General features: G+C 48.2%; 3 protein-coding genes across 4 annotated transcripts; all 3 read left to right on the forward strand.

The window, feature by feature from the left end:
• Positions 1-245: 245 nt before the first annotated feature.
• On the forward strand, positions 246-1,876 carry LOC128722462 (serine protease inhibitor 28Dc-like). Its single transcript, XM_053816125.1, has 2 exons — positions 246-775; positions 840-1,876. The coding sequence occupies exons 1-2, from the start codon at positions 246-248 to the stop codon at positions 1,762-1,764; spliced, it is 1,455 nt and encodes a 484-aa protein (XP_053672100.1). The 3' UTR covers positions 1,765-1,876.
• A 1,350-nt stretch (positions 1,877-3,226) lies between these two features.
• Positions 3,227-4,273, forward strand: LOC128722465 (zinc finger protein 528-like). The gene has a single exon (XM_053816127.1). The coding sequence runs from the start codon at positions 3,227-3,229 to the stop codon at positions 4,259-4,261; it is 1,035 nt and encodes a 344-aa protein (XP_053672102.1). The 3' UTR covers positions 4,262-4,273.
• Positions 4,274-6,699: 2,426 nt separating this feature from the next.
• Positions 6,700-19,501, forward strand: LOC128727172 (uncharacterized). Of its 2 annotated transcripts, none has more exons than XM_053821049.1 (4): positions 6,700-6,840; positions 16,600-17,454; positions 17,542-17,842; positions 17,912-19,501. In XM_053821049.1, the coding sequence occupies exons 2-4, from the start codon at positions 16,646-16,648 to the stop codon at positions 18,026-18,028; spliced, it is 1,227 nt and encodes a 408-aa protein (XP_053677024.1). In that variant the 5' UTR covers positions 6,700-6,840; positions 16,600-16,645; the 3' UTR covers positions 18,029-19,501. The 2 variants fall into 2 exon arrangements, with proteins under 2 accessions (XP_053677024.1, XP_053677023.1); XM_053821048.1 differs by lacking the exon at positions 6,700-6,840 and adding an exon at positions 11,477-12,365.
• Positions 19,502-19,671: the final 170 nt, after the last annotated feature.

Raw genomic sequence — 19,671 nt, forward strand, 5'->3', positions numbered from 1 at the left:
ATAAAGGCGGCTGTAGGTGGCTACGTCTCGCTCTAGGTTTCCGCCCAGCCCAGAGCGGGCAGTTGCGCACTGACCGTCGTACGCGTACGTCTCGTGTTTGGGCTTTCCGCTGGAGCCACCAGCGCTGCCGAGACATTCCGTGGAGCTTGGAAAAACCCCAAATTAAAAGAACACCTCCCGGGGCCTGAGCAACTCTTAGTGCTCTGTAGCAAGTTGGTCACGTCTTTTCTTTTTCATCGGCCACGATGGTCAAAATACCGTACAGGGTATTAGCCCCGGTGAAGCTACCGTTGTTCCTGCCGCGATTGCTGCTGTTCGTGCCGCTGCTACTGCTGCTGCTGCTGCTGCTGCTGGTGTCCAGTGAGGTGTGTAATGCAGCGAATGCTCAGAATTACAACGCTCCCTCGAAGGCCGTAAGCGAGCAGTTGGTGGGCGCCATTAATGATCTAGCCCAAACGCTTGGGCAGCAGCTCGGGACGTCCAGCAGCTCCCGGACGGAGATTTTCTCACCAGTCAGCATCGGCAGCATGATGTTCTTGCTGCTTCGTGCGGCGAACCGTGAAACGCGCAACGAACTGCTGGACATTCTACGCCTCCAACACTTCCGGCAACCGGGCACGGGAAACATTCCGAAGAATTTCGCCCGCTTGCTGAAGGAATTCACGCACGACATCGCCGGAAAGGGCATTCTCGAGGAGCTACCGGGATGGCAAAGTTCGCGTAGCTGCTACCCCACACCGGACGGGGCCGATTACGAGGATGACGACGATGATAGGTAAGCGTCGACCGTGAACAGGTGATAATAGACGTATCATTATATTTGCGTTTTTGTTTATTAGGTTCCTCGACGAACCGATCCAGGCCAATGTGATACAGCTTGCGAATGCGATTTTTCTCCAGCACGGCTTGATAAACAGCACAAACTTTGTGAAGCTGGCGCGGGAACTTTATCAGGCGCAAATTGAGCAGGTTGACTTCAGGGAACAACCTGAAGCAGCCCGGACCATCATTAACCGGTGGGTGAACGAAAGCACCCGTGGACGGATCGAGCAGATCCTGTCAGAAGAGCTGGACACCAACACACAGATGGTCGCTGCCAATGCGCTCTACTTTAAGGCTACCTGGGAGACGTTTTTCAATGAGCCACAGTTCACCCGACCGCAGCCATTTTTTCCCGATGGTGAGGATCAACCCTCCGTGATGGTACCGACCATGTTCTCTGGTGGTTGCTACCCGTACTATTCCTCTCCCGAGCTGGATGCACGCATTATGGCGTTTCCGTATCGCAATCGAACCACCTCGATGTACGTGATCCTACCGAATGTGTCGGATCGGACCAAGTTGCGGCAGCTACAGGCGAGGCTCAATTCGGCCGGACTTGATCGGTTGATCGGACAGATGCGACTGCAGAAGGCTATTGTGCAGTTTCCGCGCATGCACGTTAGCAACACGTACGATTTGAAGCAAGCGTTGCAAAGTCTCGGACTGAGATCGCTTTTCGACAGAAACAAAAACAACCTGAAACTAGCGATGCCGGGCAGGAGTAAGTCTCGATCGACAAAGCTGTTCATCAGCGAGATGGTGCACAAGATCGACCTTTCGATCAACGAGCGGGGTACCGAAGGAGGAGCTGTGACGATCACCGCTATGGAGCGATCTTTGCCTCCAGTGAACTTTCGCGTTAGAGGACCATTTTTGCTAGCCATACGACATGATCCGACGAAAATGTTACTGTTTTATGGGGCGGTATTCGATCCTTCGTAAAGGGTTGAAATGATATTGTATTTTTTGTCTGTGCCGGCTGCCGTTTTCTTGCCCTACTACTGCACTTATACTTTGCCCAATGCAATTGATGTCCTCGATGATTGCACGCATTCGTAGGATTAATAGTAAATAGAATTAAAATTTGTGAACCACTTATTTTGTAAAGCTTTAAATACTCGATTCGATTGAAATATTGAGCGAAATACACAAACTATTTTAAAAATGATTAATTGATAATTGCCATGACTGCATGATTGCCATGATTTTCATGACTGCTTTGAAGAGTAATGCACAGTTAAATGACAGAATTAATTATTCAAATTATCTTGTATTCTTGACGTCGCGGTATGGACAGGTTTTGATCACGTTGTGCTTTCTCACATTTTTGTACCGCACCCATGTCATCTGCTTGATTCATCACTGGTGTCACTGCACGTGCATTTTACAATCTTATATTCTACTAATAGCATAGATTTTTTATACAATCACATTGGATATAAAAAATGAGTGAATAATGATCGTTTTGGTGTGATAAAAGTCATTACCAATTATTTTATTTAACGGCTGCACATTTGACATTGCACATTTGACGGTTCGTACATTCAAAAGCCGAACTTTATTTGACGCAAGCTCCGTCAACGTGATTGTCAAAGGTGCATATGTGGGCGAGAATGATTGTTTTACTGATTGTTATTGTTTGTTACACCAGGAAAGGTGGTCCTTTCAAACTCATCGCTTTCAATTCAAGGGTGATTTAAAAAAGCAAGAATAGGAAATTCCAAGCTTAGCTCAAGTGCTTATTCTGTTGATGGGAGCTGGTGAAATTTATTTTATTAAAATATTTTTAAACTTAGGTTTGGTGGCGTTTTGAAGTGATTTACAAATAAAATAGTATGAACTGATAAGTTAACTTCCCATGGGAACAATGAAAAGGTATTGAATTTTAACTTTTTAAATAACTGTTAGATGATTACAGAATGTATAATTTTATTTCAATATGTTCCAGATGGAAGGAATTGGGACATCACCGAAACTTAACACCGCCAATCACCAAATGGCGTTGAAAAGTATCCATTGCTTCTGTTACAAGTATTCCTGGGTCTATTCAAAAATCGGTTCTATTTTAGACTCTTTCGTACCGAAAGAAATAGCAGGAGATGGAGGATATTATTTGAACGTTTCTCATCATCCCGAGCAACGCAACATAATAATTCAGTATGGCGATATCATAGAGGAAGAGATGGGTTCTGCTGAAGATATTTCCTGGAATGAATGCGACACTTCAGATGCGATTTTGGACTATTGTTCAATCATTGAAGAAGACACATCTATAACAAGTGAAACTATTGGTGTTTCTGATACAGGATTTGAATCACCCATAGAATCTCATGATGTACAAAGTAAAGATTGTACGAACGTGAAAGCCCTTAACGAACCTTTATCAGCACGTTCTACGCTGGTAATGCAAATCTCAAACAGTCGAACGAAAGCAGCAAATTGCAGAAAATGTGAATTTTGCGAAACGGTACTTAATACTCGATTGGTAAACGCCTACAGCCAACACTGCCTGGAAGAGCACGATCGGTCGCTCTTCACATGTCCACAGTGTGGTGATGTATTCCATCTGCAAACGCATTTCAAAGAACATCTGATAGCAGACCACTCTCTTGACGAGGTGAACGAATTCGTTACGCAAAACCTGTGGCGTGAGTTTGTTCATAATGGAGAGTTGATGGCGGAATGTCGCTATTGTTATCTAGTATTTCGTACGCAAAACTCCTGCACTAGACACGAAAAGCTGCATCTAAAGGAATTGCAACAGAGGTGCTATCAGGACGACGGGTTGAGCTCCAAAGTAAGTTACGGCCATCCGAAACCAAGGTGCCCTCCGAATATGGAAAACTATACACGATATTGCAACATTTGCTATCGGATCGTGTCGAAGCGCAATTTTCGGGAGCACATGGCCTCCCACAATTCGGTGCGGGAACACTCATGTCCGGTTTGCAAGAAAACATTCAAAGTTAGACGTACCGCCACCCGCCACATCCAAACTCACGTCAATGCGAGCAACCTTAAACGAAAGTGTTACGAGTGTGACGCCGTATTGAGCAGTGAAAGCGACATCCCTGATCATTACAGCTCGGAACATCCCACGATTTGCCCGTACCGGTGCCCTATTTGTGGGGACGGTTTCATGGATAAACTGCCGCTTAAGAGACATTGCCATACACACACAGATGCTGATCGTCTGGAGGTTTCTCTCAAGCAGCCGCTGATCAGCTACAAAATCGATCATGCATGCATCTACGAGTGCACGGCTTGTTATCGCAGTTTCAACACAAAACGTGCCACCATAGCGCACTGGATCGTGCACACGGACCGACCGTACAAGTGTCCTCAGTGCCATGCGACCTTTCGGATAGAAGACAAACTCGAGCAACATACTATGGATGCCCACCAGCAGCAAGTAGATGAAGTTGAGAGTCCTCTATAGTGAATATTATCTCATTAACAAACGTTTCTCATCTGCAAAGGGTACGTTTTGTAAAATTTAAGCTGACTCTTGTGCTGTAAATATATTTGTTATAAAAAGACTGAATAAAATGTTAAATATTTGTACGAATTTATTACTGACTTCAAACTAAGTGGTTTATCGGATAATTACATAAAATGGTTAAATTTTCAACAATTCTTTGTAGAACAAGATTTGATTTTAAAAGTATAGTAGATTGTGCTCAGAGCTCAAAAAACTTTAGAAAGAAGAGTTGATTTAAGTATTACCAAAAATCCAAATCAATTGGCTGTCTCTTCCAAAATTCAACGCCTGCTGCTTCACGTTGCTACTGTACCTAAACGAACAATAACAATACCGAACACAAGCAATAGCACGTTACCTCGTCCCGTGTCATGGACAGCAACCTGACGGCACAACGTAGGGAAGGAAAAAAAAAGAAAAAAAAAAAACAGGCAAACAATCACGACCCGACCGCGTGCACACGCTAAGGACTTTGAAAGGATACCGTGCACCGTTCGGCGCAAACGCACCACTACCAAAGAGCGTGCTGTTGTCCATACGCGCGCTCGGTGGCATCCTGAACGGCACCGTCAGACGGACAGGCAAACTAGTCACGGTGGGGCTGGTCATACGAAAAGTGGCATTTTCTTGGCGTGTCCGCTCTGCAGTAGTACGGTTTCCCGTTTGGGACAGTGCTTGAGTGCGGTGTTTTAAGCCTGCAATCAAGCCACAACGACCCGGGCCAATATTCGCAGTAGGCCGCGGCGTGCATTCGCCAAATCGTGCCGTCGATTGTGTGTTAATATTTACGAATCGTTAAACGTTTCGCAGGAAAGAAAAAAAAAACGTACGCATCAGTGCTCCCGTGCGCGTTGTTGCAAGCTGGCTGCAGAACGAACTCCGGTGGTAGCATAAAAGGAAAAACTCCATCTTTCCACCGGCGTGTGTCCGTGTGCTCTGTGACCTTCAAACGTGCCGCCAGCCAAGATAGCCGGAAAACTCGTCGGTAACTCGCCGTAAGTACCAGCCGTGTGTTTTCTCCATTTGACTTTCTGTTTGACCTTGGGCCTACCGTGGCCAAGGAGCCTAACCGGGTAGATACGGTTACTGTAGCAAGCTGGCTTGCGGAACTATAGTTTTTCCCTTCGCCCTTGGGAATGGAAAATACATCCTGCCTCGTTTGGTGGGGGGAAAAGCGGACAAAGGTACCCACAGCAGGTTGGTGTACGGTTACGGGTATTACGCAACGGGGCGAGAAAAATGATGCAATTTAAAACATTGTCTATGACATTGCAACTTCGCAGTCGTGATCGATCAATAATCGCAGTGCCAGACACTTCTGTAGTGACCAACCCCAGTTGCCTTCTCATGCTCAGTGTTTGATGATTCATAAAATTCATTAAATTGAAAGCAAAAAAAGGGGTTCATTAAGGCGATATTTTGGAGCGATCGAATAAATTGTGCCTCCAAATGCAAGAAAACGAACACCTTTGAGCTGTTACAAGCCAGTATGAACCACCTAACGCACGACTCGCATACAAAGGGTCAGGTTGTAAGGGCGTTTGCTGAAAACAGGTTACCCGGTGGCCCACATCGTCGATTCCCCCCCTCCCTGGTCTAGCAACAGCAGTGACCTTGCACTCACCATTTCCGGTTCTACCGGCTTGCACTTTCGACCAAAAACCTATTTCGAACCATCTGATCGCCCCGGGCTCTAGGGCACGCAGAATGTTGGTCCAACGGGTTTCGGCTTCAACCACTGGAGCCACCAATACACGTGCCGCTCACGAAAAGTCTTTCCATCGGTGCGTGGCTCGAGACGTCGCCAGACCAAAACGAGCCAAAAGCACACAACGCCGGAACGCAAACAAAAACCTTCTGACCGCTTCATGTGCGATCGATCGATCGTAGTTCAGTCGTGAAGCAACCAAAATCCAGACCGGTAGCCTCGTTTTGTTTGAGCACCGTTAACGTGTGTGCTTTTGTGGCGCTTGTTTTCTAATCACCATCTCCCAAGTAACAGACAAATCACTCTACGTTGCGTGCAAAGGAAGTGTACGATTTGCTGTCCCGTCGCGATTGATCGATCGCTCGATCGTGCCAATTATTGAGACCGATCTTTTGGGCTATTTTCTACCCCTGCAACGGCGACTTTGGCGGGAGTGTGAGCGTTGCATTTTGCCAGCCAGGACCTGAGGGGTTGTTTTTTTTGTGTGTCGAGGTGTGACTCGATTCCCGATCGCCAGTTGTCGGACCCTTCGGTGGGTCTATTCTCGGACCGCGGACCGAAGGAGGAACACAAGCGATCCCCACGGACCAGAAGACCGGCTCGACTAGTCGTACTTCGAGTGTGCTTTCGTGCAGATCCACCGTCAGGTCGTTCCCGGATGTGCTTAGCTGTTCGCGAGCGGCAGATACGCTTCGCAAAGACGTCAGCAGTGCTTCATTAGGTGCCATTTGTAGCCACGGTGGGCTTTGCAGCTGGTGGTGGCTGTAGTGTATCGAGTTGCAGCACGGAGGCGTTGGGCAGTCAACCTAAAAGCTCATCCACGTTTGAGGTAAGATCGGTGCATCACCTTCGTGGCGGCTTGGCACAAGGAAGTGAACAACCATGCTGTGAAAGGAAATTACAAATTCATATTCTCTTGGGCGACAAACGAGGAAGTTAGGCTCACTAATGTTTTGCTTCTTTGTAGCACCGAAGCATTTCCCTAAGGTGTTTACGGTTGTTATACAAGGCGGTTCTTGCCTGCAACATACTCTTCTTTTTTCCAAACGAAGTGCCGATGCACACTGTAAGTGCACGAGATAATGTGTTGCTTTTTTGTTGAGAAACAAACCTCTCTAAACCTTGCTCAAGACTTGCCGGTCACACTGCAGTGCACTTGCGTCGCGTTGGCAGCGTTGGCGTTCTATTTACGGAACCGCACTGTTCCCTTCCGCTGAGAAAGAGAGAGAGAGAGAGAGAGAGAGACAGAGTCTGCTGATCACGATCGAATCAGCTGTTCGGCGATCCTCTGTGGGCAACCCTTTCCCAAAGGGGTGGAAAACCCCGGACGCGGGTTTTGCGGAGTGATCGTTTCTTTGCTAAATTCCACCCTGCTTCCGCCTGCTTACGAACACACTGCGATCGTTGGTTGTGGTGGTGGTGCTGACAGAGATCCCGGCATCTCGACCATGCGCTGGTAAACTTGCATCATGCGATCTGGGAGTGATCGTCGAAACATCACCTGCCCGATAAAGGAGCAATGATGGACTTTCGTTCCTACGCCAGCGTGACATTCCTCGCAGACATCATGTCTAGAAGATGTTCATCGTTTCGAGCACGAGTGAAATGTGCCACTATCACACGAGGCTCGTGTCCAAAGGCAACACTTTGCCCTTGCTTACATGAGCTAATTGCACCCCCCCTAGGTATTACGACCTTCGCTAATAAAAGAGATCCCGATTCCTCACATTCAGTGATAACCTCCCGCGTGGTATGACGAAGCGATGGATTACACGCAATCCATCAGGCGTCGTTATCAGGCGATTTTTTGCTAGCTAGCGATACTTGCATCACACGTTCTAAAGGGAGATCCCTTCCGGCGTGGCCTCTCCTCGTGGTGATAAAGGAGGTGATTCCATCAGGACGGACAGTGACGTAGGAAGTCGCTAGACTTCGAAAACTAGCCTGGTCTACGTGTCTTTGGTCAGATCAACATGCTCTCAAGCTCTCAAGGGATGTAGAAGTGATCCGACCCCGCGCTCTAAATGGAAGGCTAGTGACATCACACCACCCTTCGTAGATAAGAGCAGCAGAAGGGCAGGGTCTATAAATAGCACCGGAACGATTCACGATCCGTTATTTCCGACAGTACGGCTGATTAATTCCAACTATCTGCTACAAAACAACGCGTGCTATCTGCTAATTGTCACTCGGGGAAAATCTCTTCCCTTCTTTCCCTGACTGCCTGTTTGATCGGTACGTTTGATGGGTAACACATACAGCGCAGCAGAGCAGAAGGTGCAACTGATAGTAGCCGTCGATCGACCGGCAAAAAAAAGACACACATGGAATGGTATAACCAACGCCCGATGTCGATACCGGCAAGCTGTTTCTCCCGCTCGATGACGCAGTACACGTAAGTGTGATGAAACACCGTACCGGTACCGGCAACAACGTGTGTTTGGTTGAAGCGCAAACCCGCGCGGATCACGCACTGATCACGCGTGTTCCGATCAACCTCGAAAACCGTCACCTTTCCCGTCGCACAGCGAACGGGGCCCTTGAGCTTCCGTTTCGCGGCTTGTGTGCATCAGACAACCGCGTGTGTTTGGTTCGTTTGACTCAGCAAACGGTATGGCCCATGACGGTTCAGCTTTCAATTCGTTCCCTCTCTGCAAACAGGGCAGGGGTTTAAACTTTGGAAGGATTTAATATCGTGCACAACACGATCGCGATCGCGGGACGAAAATAGCCCAACCAACAAAGAATATTCATGAACTACACCGATTGGCTAAAGGCCGGTTTGTTATTGCTGTTGGGCGAGGAAAACAGATCGCACCGGCGAACTTCCCCAAGGACCTGCGAGACATCTCGAATGGGATGGGTCATAACCAGTGGAAGCCCTTGAAATAACCGGCAGAAATGTCGGAAGATGTTCGTAAACAGCCGCAACAGCCATTGATCGATGGTTTATGGGGTTAAGGAGATCGTGACCTAGCTCGTTGCACTTTTCTCCATCTCAAGAAAGCGTCTCAGAGATTCAAGATCTCCCCTGGATAAACTGAAAAAAAAATTCTAATACACTGTGCAACATGAATTATTGTCTGATATTGCTCCTGAATCGTGTGCCCGAGTGTTCAACACTCAAGGCTACCGTTTTGAGGTCAAACCGGTGGCTTTAAAGATCTTGTTTTTGTACCGACGTGGCGTAGGGACACGAAAAGAAAACAACAAACTCTAGGGGACCGGGGAAAAAAACGATTACAATCGTAAGCAATACACAACCACGCGGTTTGTTTGTTGTTTTGTTCAATTTTTGCATGCTCAAAATGTCTCAACCGCGCTTAGATAAGAATCGGCTCGTTATCAGGCGTTGGGGTTTGGTTTTGTTTCGTCTCGCAAATAGATAAACTTATTGTCAACGAGGAAAACAATTCGCTGATGTAGTAGAATTGTTTGTTTTTACTTTTATTTCCCCATCCCCCAGTTGCACTCGTTTCTGATAGCGATGGTTCGTTTGTGGGGTTTTTTTTTGTGTGTGAAAAGATCGCAGTTTTCTTCCTTTATCTATCGATGGTCGCTGTCGCTCCTTGTTACGATTCAATGGAATACGAAATATTGCGTTTCAACGCAGCAACGGTGCACTATTTGAGTGCATGAGTCACACCTCTTGTATCTGGATCTGGATCTGGCAGAGTAACCAGGACAGAAACAACTAGTAGAACTTTTCGAACTGCTTCTATTATCCCTAGGAAGCTGCTTCCTTTCCGAATTTTAGAAAAGATAAAAAATGAGGCCCTCCATTTCCATTGTAACTATCACGTTCCAGATACGTTGTGGCAAGTAAAACGAATCGTCCCAAGTGCTTAGCAAACAGCACGTTCGATTGCTAATGGGTCATCGAGCCGTACTTCAGGTGATACACTAGCTTGGCCTGAGGGTGGCCGTATTTTTGCGTTGCAGGTTGCCATGTCCTCAGGTACGCTTCCGAAGGAGCTGTAGTTATTTTTACACCACATCTCCTAGAAGCGCCTAGCTGCAGTTGCATCTGCATCATTCAATGCCCCCGTCGGCTGATTGACACCAATCGTTGGAGTTGGTCCCGTCCGCACAACGGATATCCCAGGGACAAATTGGCTCTAATTGGGTGACATCGGCGCTGCTGATGAGATTTTTCCACCACGACTCTAGACGGCATGGAACCTACCAGTTGGCGTCCTCGCAGCTGGAGCCTTCTGGCACTAATTCAAAGTCGTAAACAAACATGAATTCAGCACGACTCACGTCTTGAAGGAGGCGTTCTTTTTTTTCTAACTCGCCAAAGAGAAATGAGCTCACTTCGACTGGGAAGGTCACCTCAGCCAGCTCGTAAACAAAGTAATCGTGTATCCATGGTAATCCTATGCCACAAAATCAATGCCAGAAGGTGTTCCAGCAGTCGGGGTGATGTTGTAGAACGTGTGTGTGGATTTAATGCCACAGCGAATGAACATCAGCTGAGTCTCGCGGGAAGAAAATCATTCCCGTTTTTGCTTGCAGTTTCATTTCCCATCTCGCTTGAGGAGGGTTGTGGGAATTTGCGGAAAAAGGTAGGGGATGCAGAAAAAAAACTGACCCTTCCTTCCGTTACATCTTCATCCAAGTAGGCCTAGAAGACTTTGACCTCCTATCGCCATCGTCGTCGTCGTCGTCGTCGTCAACCACAGCCATGTGGGCAAATGTTGCTGCTTTTTCTCTTCCCAACAATACGCACACGGATACGCGATTCTTTACCCACCCCATTTCCTTCGCGATGGACCCAAAACAAGCCTCTGCACCCTCTGCATCCCTCTAACCCATTGGGGTGGGGGGAGGTTGACTGTTCCATAAAGTTGCTGATCACTCGCTGGCCGCATGATCAGCGGCTGTTTGCATTGGGCACGAGTAGTGCGCGCGCGCGCTCGAACGCCACACAACCCTCTCTACGGGTGTATGGGTGTATGTTGACATCCTTCTCTCTCTCTCTCTCCCGGGTTCGAGACGTACCGCGAAGCAACAAAGAAAACCCACCCCCGGGGCCGTTCCGGGGATGCGAATATGTGAAGGACGACCAAAAGGGACGACGGCATTAAGGGGTGAATTTTTATGCTCTCTAGCGGACCTCATGCCGTATGCATGCAACCCGGTATGGGACCCGTACCGGACACCGAAGGGGTTGCAGCCCTTGCACCCTGTGAGGTTGCGCGAGCGAGAAAGCAACAACATCATCAACCAACAAGGGGTGCGGAAAAGCGAGAGCGAACGGACGGAGCGACAGAGACGCACGATAAAGGGAAAATCGCGTACGCGCCGGCGCGTCCACACGCACACACACAAACGCACCCGCTTGTACGTACGCATTCCACCCTACCGGTTCCACGCAACCAGACGTGCCCGAACGTGGGCACAAAATAAAAATATCATTATTTTATGAACCAAAGCCCCATTCGATCGACGGAAAGCACCGAGTTAAGTCGCAACCCAACCACCCCCGGAGTGAAGAGTTTTTCCCCCGTGCTTGGGTCCCGTGCGCAGTAAAATCGTGTTCGTTCTTATCGTTTGTGTGTTTTTGTTTAGTGGCGGTCGTGTTTGCTTTGTCTCCGCTCTTGGTTCCCAGCGATAGAAAAGTGTGACGTGTGTGAAGGGCATTTAACTTTTGGGCTGTTGCATCAAAACATAACCCACCCCCATCATCTCACCTGCTTCCGCGGGCACAAGAGCGAAAGGATCCCGTCACGAAGTGGCAAAGCGTCGAGTCCTGAACGAAGTCAATAGCACCGTTTCGCCAGGAACCTAGCAAAAATCCCTACAGCGAAAAGCGAAAGGAAACCCTTAAAACGCCGCGAAAACAAACCCTCCTGCGAGCAGCACCAAAAAAAAACGAAGAAAACATAAACATACCAGGACGTGTGTGGGTGTGTGCGCGCGTGAGTGAGTGTGTGCGTGTTTTTCTCGTCGACAGACGGGTGTGTTTGACCTGCGACGAATTTTCAAATGCGAAAGCGTAGCACTGGGAAGTCGCTTCAAGGACAATCGCAGCAACCCGAGAGTGTTTGCCAGACGGAGCGAAAACAACAGGACGTCGAGTACCTGTGACGGCTGTCTGTGGCGATAAGCTGTTTCTGACCCTGTCGAAAGTACATCCCAAACGGGGCTAAGTCGGCGAAAAATTGCGTTTTTGCCCAGTGCCAAATTGAGTCCTAGTGAAGCGGTAAAACAAAGACAACTCGCGAGAAACCGGCTTAGAACTAGAGCCTTGTAAAACTGACAAATAAAAAACCCGCTCCAGTGAACTTTGCATAGTGTTGCCAAGGAGATGGCTGTACAAGTGGATAATTTGTTACTATCGGATATTGGGTAAATATCGGCTAGCGTTACCACTCACTTTTGTGTTCGCTTTTCTCGTCCTGGACCGGGAGGGACTTGTTGCGAGGTTCCCGGATGGTAGCATAATCGCTTGACGACCGCTCGTTCATTCGTTCAGCTGCGTGACATAACACTTTGCGGACCGGTTAATGAGGTGATGCGCTTCTTCTCACTCTCCTCGACGGACACAACCCCGTGGTCGTCACCCTTTTCGGGTCGCTTTTATTGCGAGTTTGCGAGAGCGAATTTTCACCATGTGTGCGTCGTGGGAACATTTTCGGTTCCGTGGGTTGGTCCCCGTGGGATGGCAAGAGGGGTTTTGTTTATAAATACGGCGCACTGGCGAAGCAGGACGAATTTTCTTCCTGCATGGTGTGCTTAGTGCGTGTATGATTTTTTTTGTTGATAATTTATGTTGTTCGATGGCCTCATTTTCTACTACGCATTTTTTCTCAAACCGGGGATAATCCGTCCATTTGGGTCTATAGTAAAGCTGTGTTTTATTTCCTGGTGGTCATTACATTTCCCATTGCATCTACTAGCACTCGATCAACACCAGGAAAGGTCACCTAACGCTAAGTGTGCATGAGGAGCGGCAAACACACGAGCTGAGCTTTATAGTTTCCTGCCTTATCCGTTATTATGGGAGAACATAGGAAAATGACACAGCGTCTAGAACCGGTTTTTAGCACGCCATCGCAACATAGGAAGCTAAACCCGATGCAAAGCCCTTCCTTCGACAACCGGCAGCTTGAAGAACCGTAGCACAACGTTCTCGTGCGATCGTGCAGCCTCGAGAACAGTACCCCTTTTTTGTTCTATGGGATCGTTTCGTCACCGTCTGGACGATTTTCAACACGGCTAAATAATTTTATTCCACGGCCTAAATCGATCGACAGCCATCGCTCGGCGAAACGTCGGTGAAGAGATTTTGTCCTTGAGGTTTCGATACATTTGTTTGTCTGTTACGGAGCCCGATCGTGCCCGCTCGTTATGCATTCAAATCGAGTGACGAAGCTTTTTAATTCTATTCACCACCGGCGCCGTGTTTATTTCGTGCTTCATTTTCGCATGCTTCTGATTTACTACGCACTAGAGCCGAGTGCAGACAATAGCCTTAAGGCCTGCGTTTGCGATCGTTAAACATTTTGCCGTGGATGTTCGATCATTCGAGGGAAAATGCGAAAATCATTTTCCTCGAAAATCACAATCAAACTGTTTCACAAAAGCATCGTCTCCACCATTTTTTTTTCTTGTAAAAGAAGGTTAACATGTATTGGCAAATGTATTGGCCAGAGTTTCATGTCATTTTTAGACATTTTACACCATCATCTGAACTTTGCTTTTATGCACTTTTATGTCGCCGATGTTATCTGACTTTTTGCCTCAAATAATATACATATTTGTTTACGAACCATGGACCATTAAATGCTTCCCAAAAAACTTGCCACAATGCCACACAAACGAACGTCCGTCTTGGTACGATGAAACTGCGTGACAAGTGTCCATCATCGATGACGATCGTCATCGGTCCACTTCGTCACCGAACCGATCTGCATCGCTGGGGTCTGGCGGTGCGTTATCTCTCAGAGTACGACCGTCCATGGGACGGGTGGAAATAAGGGTCGTTGTTCGAAGTCGGTGTGCTTTGTTTTGTAAATACGCCTAGCCGCAATGCGTTTACGTGAGGAAGAGATCGAAACGGGATGTATGTGGGAGGGAGTCGGGGGTGGGAGGTACTATAACAGCTTGAACTAGATTTCTAAAATTAGCCGACCCGCTCGATTTCGCTTGATCGCATCGCCACGGACACACACACACACAACAGGTCAATAAGAAGGGGCCGATCCCTCGGTGTTTGTTGTTGTTATTTCACGCCGATCGGGATCTGGTTCACCCCCGGCGTTTGCTGCACGTGACCCTCGCGATCAGAACCGGACTGCATATGCTGCCCCCTCGCCCCGTAATGAGGCGCCATGTAACGTTATCAAAATGGCCTTTCCTTTCCTTTAAAGCGACCATTTCCGGTTTCGCGCACGACCGTCGGCGGCCATCTTGATTGGTGGAGGCTCCCACGCTGACGCAGTTCTCACGGGCAGCGTGTCTGGAAGTGACGCTGATGGTCTATCATTTTATTCCTCTTTTTTTGTACCACCTTTCTGAACATGTTCCTCGGTGCGGCATGGATTGGAATAAAATTTACGTAATGACGTTTTAAAACCCGCCACCAAACAGCCATTAGCACACGTACTGCAACTTGCAGGCCTACGGAATGGGACACGTGGCAGACGTTATAAAGGTGCTTGTTGATGCACACATCGATCAGTGGTTTTTTACTCTCTCTATCTCTCTACCCCACAAACCGCTTTCCATTAAACTCCCACCGCTCGAAGAGTAGAAGCGTTTCTCTTTCATTTTGTTAGACAATGCAACAACCAAGCCGTATTTCCGTATTTGCCTCTGTGGTCACTGTTTGCAGAAGTTCATACTCCATCATCCCGTCTCGTTTCTGCGTTTGTGCTTATGAGCTGATAACAGTTTTTGCCCTTCACTTCACGCACGAACAAACGTTCGTAGGCTTTCATCATTGTTGCGCTGCTCGTGGCGGATGCCATTTGCGTCCATTTTGCATCGACAAACCAGCCCGAGGTCTCTCGAGCTTATCTCAATGACCACCGTTGTTAGGTGGAACGACCTCCCCGGCTACTAGATGGATAAAAAGCACACGCAGAGAGGCGTATTTTTCCTCGTTTGTTCGGCTTCCAGCTGAGCGGCCTTCTTGGAGAGCAATGGCGTCATTTAGCTGGTGTGAAGCATTTCTGCGTGGATTGGATTTGACAGGTTGATCCGTCGCTGTCGACGGGATGTCGAAGAAACGGAACGAAATTGATATTGATTATCCAAAAAGCGCTCCGACGAAGGGAATCTCATATGCACCGATGTTCGATCGACTTCGTGGTTTCGTGCAGTTGGTTGGCTTTGGTGCTTTAAGCGTTTGCTTTTAATGCCCCTTAGCGACGTTGGTGGGTTTTAAAGAGAAAATGGAAGCTTAGCAAACAAGTGTACGATTGATATCGCTTTGACATGGAGGCGCCTGGTCGATATAACCCCAAGGGGCGCAATCTACATCTATATTCCACGATCGCGGCCATTTGTATTTGCACGACCGTTTAGCTAGGCGTTAGTCAATTCCCATGACGAATGCTTCCTTAACTTGAAGCTGTTTCGTAACCATCAGCTCGTTTTACAGCGCTTTTCCACGACAATGTTGCACAGGCCACTGTGCGTCGGATAAACCCAACCATACACTCTCTCAGCCATTCTCGACACTGGTAATGTGAGAGAATCGAAACCCATTACCTAACACGATCGGGGGCGATCGGTTATTTTTTGTATCGATGCCACGAAAGCCGCCTGTTACAGTAAAGAACCAACCCACCACCCGGTTCGAAAGCACACAATTTTACATCGCACCCTTCGGTGGCTGCTTTCGTACACATCAACCGCGCGCGAGTGTGGATTATGTGCGGCGGTTTGTTTATCTAATAATAAACCCCTTAGAAAGAAACGGACGGACCGTTTTTCGGCCGCTGGTTAGTGACTAAACCGCTCAGAATGGGCACACGAACACCATCCAAGCGCTTGTGCATGTGGGTTGGTGGTTTCCACCGTTCGGACGAGCGGCACGGAAAAGCGTCCTGGGTGGAAAACCCTCTCCGATTTGCGATTTTCCCGCTCTCGGAGAGCTCTGGAGAGAAATGGAACGCGTGAAAATTCATTCTCACCCGAACGCAGCAGGCCATGCTGGAGTGGTCGAAGGCATGTGACGTTTTGAAGCTTAGTAACACCGGGTAGTGGTGTTTTGTTGACAGTTGTCCGACGACAAGTGTCATATATGTGTCGTAGTGAGAATGTGCCGGTGAGGTGGATCGCTGGGTAGCAGAAGCTGAGGGTTTGCAGCTCGCCTTTGCTCTCCGAAACCGTCCGCAATTGGCAAGGTCTTGTCAAGGTCATGTGTGATCGCCTAAAAATTACTTAATCGCTCGCGAAGACCGAAAAGCGCTGCAAAAGGAAGCAATTCACTTCAGGACCATCAGGACGGTAGGGAGGGCCATTCTGTTTTCCCTACACCATCGTCACAGCAGGATCTTGCGTGGGTGCCGTACTTAGTTGTGCCATACTAAAAAGCACCTTTTTTTCTCTACTCTTCTCACTCTTCCTCCAGCCGTTCAATTTCGTTGGACACCGCGACACGCCTCAGAAACGCCGCCATGAGTAAGCTAATCCGCCAGGTGTCGATCGAAACGCCGGCCTCGAAGCTGAAGGACTGCGTGCTGAATCTGGTGGTGCCGGTTCCGGACACACCGGCGCAGGGTGCACGAATCCTGGTGGTGTACGCCGGTGCCTGTTACCGCAAAAACCAGTCGAGCTCGATCTCCTCGATCAGCAGCCAGTTGTCGGATACGGGCGATATCACGACTTCTCTTCACTTGCTCGCCAAGCAGATGCAGAGTGGCAGTTTCACTAGCATCAGCGAGGAAGGCCCGGACAGTGTACCGGTGCAGCATCACCAGACATCGGTGGCGATCCAGCACAACCCACAGTCCCATCAGGGCGTCCGTGATGGAGCGCTGTTTCCCGGCTTTGAGGTAGCCGGTGTCATCGAGTCGTTGGGTTGTGAGCTGAAGGCGGATTGTGGCTTTAAGGTTGGCCAACGTGTGATCCTGTACCCATACGAGGGCGTTCCACACGGCTACTCGGAGTTGATGGTAGTACCGGACCTGATGTATCTGATCCCGATCCCAGATGAGTTGTCGCTGAGCGTTGCAGCAACCCTACCGACGGGAGCCTTGCTCGCCCAGAGTGCCATCATTGCCGCGCACAAGATCGTGGATGATCTGCTCTCAACCCGACCAGCCGAGAAGGTGAAGATACTGATCGTCGGTACGGGCGGATTGGCCCTGTGGGCCGTGCGTATTGCCGCGCAGCATTTCTACACACCAACCACGAAGGACAAGATACAGATCACCGTGGCTAGCCTGCGGGACGAGGGCTTCCTGGTGGCGAAGAAATGTGAACGGTAAGTATTCTTGTCAGCTGACAACCGATGTTTATTTCCCATGTTGATCCTCATGCTGATGGTGTACGTGTTCCGTTCCCATGCCAGAGTAAACATCGTCCAGTGGAATGAGGATCTGTACGAGAAGCAGCTGATCGAGCGCACGCACGACGCCTGCGATGGGTTGGTGGACATCGTGATCGATTTCGGAACCACATCACGCAGCCTGCACCGGTCGATGCAGTGCCTAACGAAGGATGGACACATCTTCATCAGTGACGAGGTGGCAGAGAAGCTGCTGCCCAAGTTCAGCAAGCGTGCCGAGGAGCGTGGACAAAAGATCGAGGCCGTACCGACGGGTACGATCGAACAGCTCCACGAGCTGGTGAAACTAGTTTCTTCCAACGAGGTAAGTGTGCTTGTTGTTGGTTTTTTTTGCAACCACGTAATCAATTGCACGGGCTTTCTCCCGTTTTAGATTGAACCACCGCCACACTCAGTATTTCCCTCGGATCAGGCCGCGGAAGTGGTACGCAAGCTGGCCAGCTCGGAGATTCCCGGGCGTGCCATCCTCAAATTCCATGATATTGAGTAAGCACACATCACCTCTCGGGTCCCCACCGAATGCAGAAGGAGGAACGCAAATTCTCAACCTCTGCCCACCTTTATGGAGGGGGGGCAGATGGTGCGGACGGAGTCGGTTTTTTGTTTAGCAAGGTTTCCCCTTCTTCCCAGTCCCGCAGCGGCTCCCAAACCTCTCCCCTTAACCATATCTTTCCCGCGACAAAAGGATTCATTTTAGTTGTAAGCAAACAGCTGCAGGAATGGAGCTAAGGACAGCGAAATCATAAGAATCGTTAACCCAGTCGAGACCCGCGTAAAGGCACAAGTAGAAATCGCAAAGTTTTGGTTCGTGAAAATTCAAGTATGTTGAGGGAACGAGCGGCAGCAATCTCCTGACGAACATGCGTAGGAATATGATACCGACGGTGGAAAGAAACAGACGTTCATTTGTATCGAATGGATTACTTTAACTGTCGCCAAGGGCTCCTCGCATGGTTAGCTGAATTCACGGATCGATAGGATGGTCTAGCTTGAGTGTTGCGACATGCAAGTGTTTAAGTGTTTTTTGTGTATCGTCAGGAGCCTCAACCGGCTAGATAGGCAACATTTTCCCGCACCACACATTGTCGTCTAGCGATCGCAAAAAAAAAAAAACAAAAGCAGTAATCAATTTTCTCAGCGGTAACCGCGAGGAGTAGGAGATTGTTTTTTTTTCGTCCTTACATTGCCCTTGCCATTAAAAGCCATCTATGTCAAATTGTTTCACACAGTGGAGCCATGTTTACTAATGGCGAACACAAAACTGTGTGACTTGTTGTGAATGTGGGCTAGGGGTAAGGTTTGGTAGTTCCCCTTCTTTAAGCTAGGTTGTTTTGCTAATTTGAATGTGATCTATATAAGATGAGTTTTCTGGTTACTTGTTTTTCGGCAATGGCACTCGCGAAAAAAACCCATCATTTAGTAAGGCGTTTCGGGGTGATAGTGATTGCAAAATTGCAAACGAAGGACCTCATGTGGTGGAGAAACAAATGCTTAAGATAATTAAACCGAAACAAACACATCAACCCAGCAGCATACCAGAATGGTCGATAAACGAGACAAGCCATGTTGAGCGGATGGAAAAGCAATTGTTAATATGCAAAAAGTGAAGCAAGAAACACAGCAATGTATGCTCTTGGTTCGCCGGATGTAAACGAAATTCAACGGTGCAGCAAGGAGCCGATATATAACTAACTATTAACAGTGTGGCTAGAATGTTACGCACTCACGCAGGTAGAGAGACAAGAGACATTCGGAGGACACTTAGTTCGTGCGGTTTTCTCCTTACTTCCCTGATCCTCGGTTTAGCGTTTAGTTGATAACTTAATAGCTTGTAAAAGTGCGAGATAGGGCGTTGAACGAAGCGGATGAAATGAAGCAAGCTTAAGAGAACGAATTAATGCAAAGTGTATTATTGGTAATGAGTTATAAAATAAAGAACTGTATAGGAGTTACAAGACATATGTAAAATAATATGATCGTTTTGGTGTGTTATCTGTTGCTGAGATTAATAGCAATATAACTGTAAAGCGAAAGAACCAAAGAGCGGTCCTTATCTTCTGTGACGTACTGATATGGTTTCTTTAGGTTTCCACTTCATCAAAGTGAGCTTTGATGCTCGTAACCAAGCAACCG

The sequence above is a fragment of the Anopheles nili genome, chromosome 3 (assembly GCF_943737925.1).
Source record: "Anopheles nili chromosome 3, idAnoNiliSN_F5_01, whole genome shotgun sequence".
Taxonomy (NCBI): Eukaryota; Metazoa; Arthropoda; class Insecta; order Diptera; family Culicidae; genus Anopheles; species Anopheles nili.

Coding starts and splice junctions, on each gene's coding strand:
- LOC128722462 (XM_053816125.1), top strand. CDS start 246: ATGGTCAAAATACCGTACAGGGTATTAGCCCCGGTGAAGCTACCGTTG. Junction 776..839: donor GAGGATGACGACGATGATAG/GTAAGCGTCGAC, acceptor TTTGTTTATTAG/GTTCCTCGACGAACCGATCC.
- LOC128722465 (XM_053816127.1), top strand. CDS start 3,227: ATGCAAATCTCAAACAGTCGAACGAAAGCAGCAAATTGCAGAAAATGT.
- LOC128727172 (XM_053821048.1), top strand. CDS start 12,325: ATGGCTGTACAAGTGGATAATTTGTTACTATCGGATATTGG. Junction 12,366..16,599: donor TTGTTACTATCGGATATTGG/GTAAATATCGGC, acceptor CTCTTCCTCCAG/CCGTTCAATTTCGTTGGACA. Junction 17,455..17,541: donor GTGGCGAAGAAATGTGAACG/GTAAGTATTCTT, acceptor TTCCCATGCCAG/AGTAAACATCGTCCAGTGGA.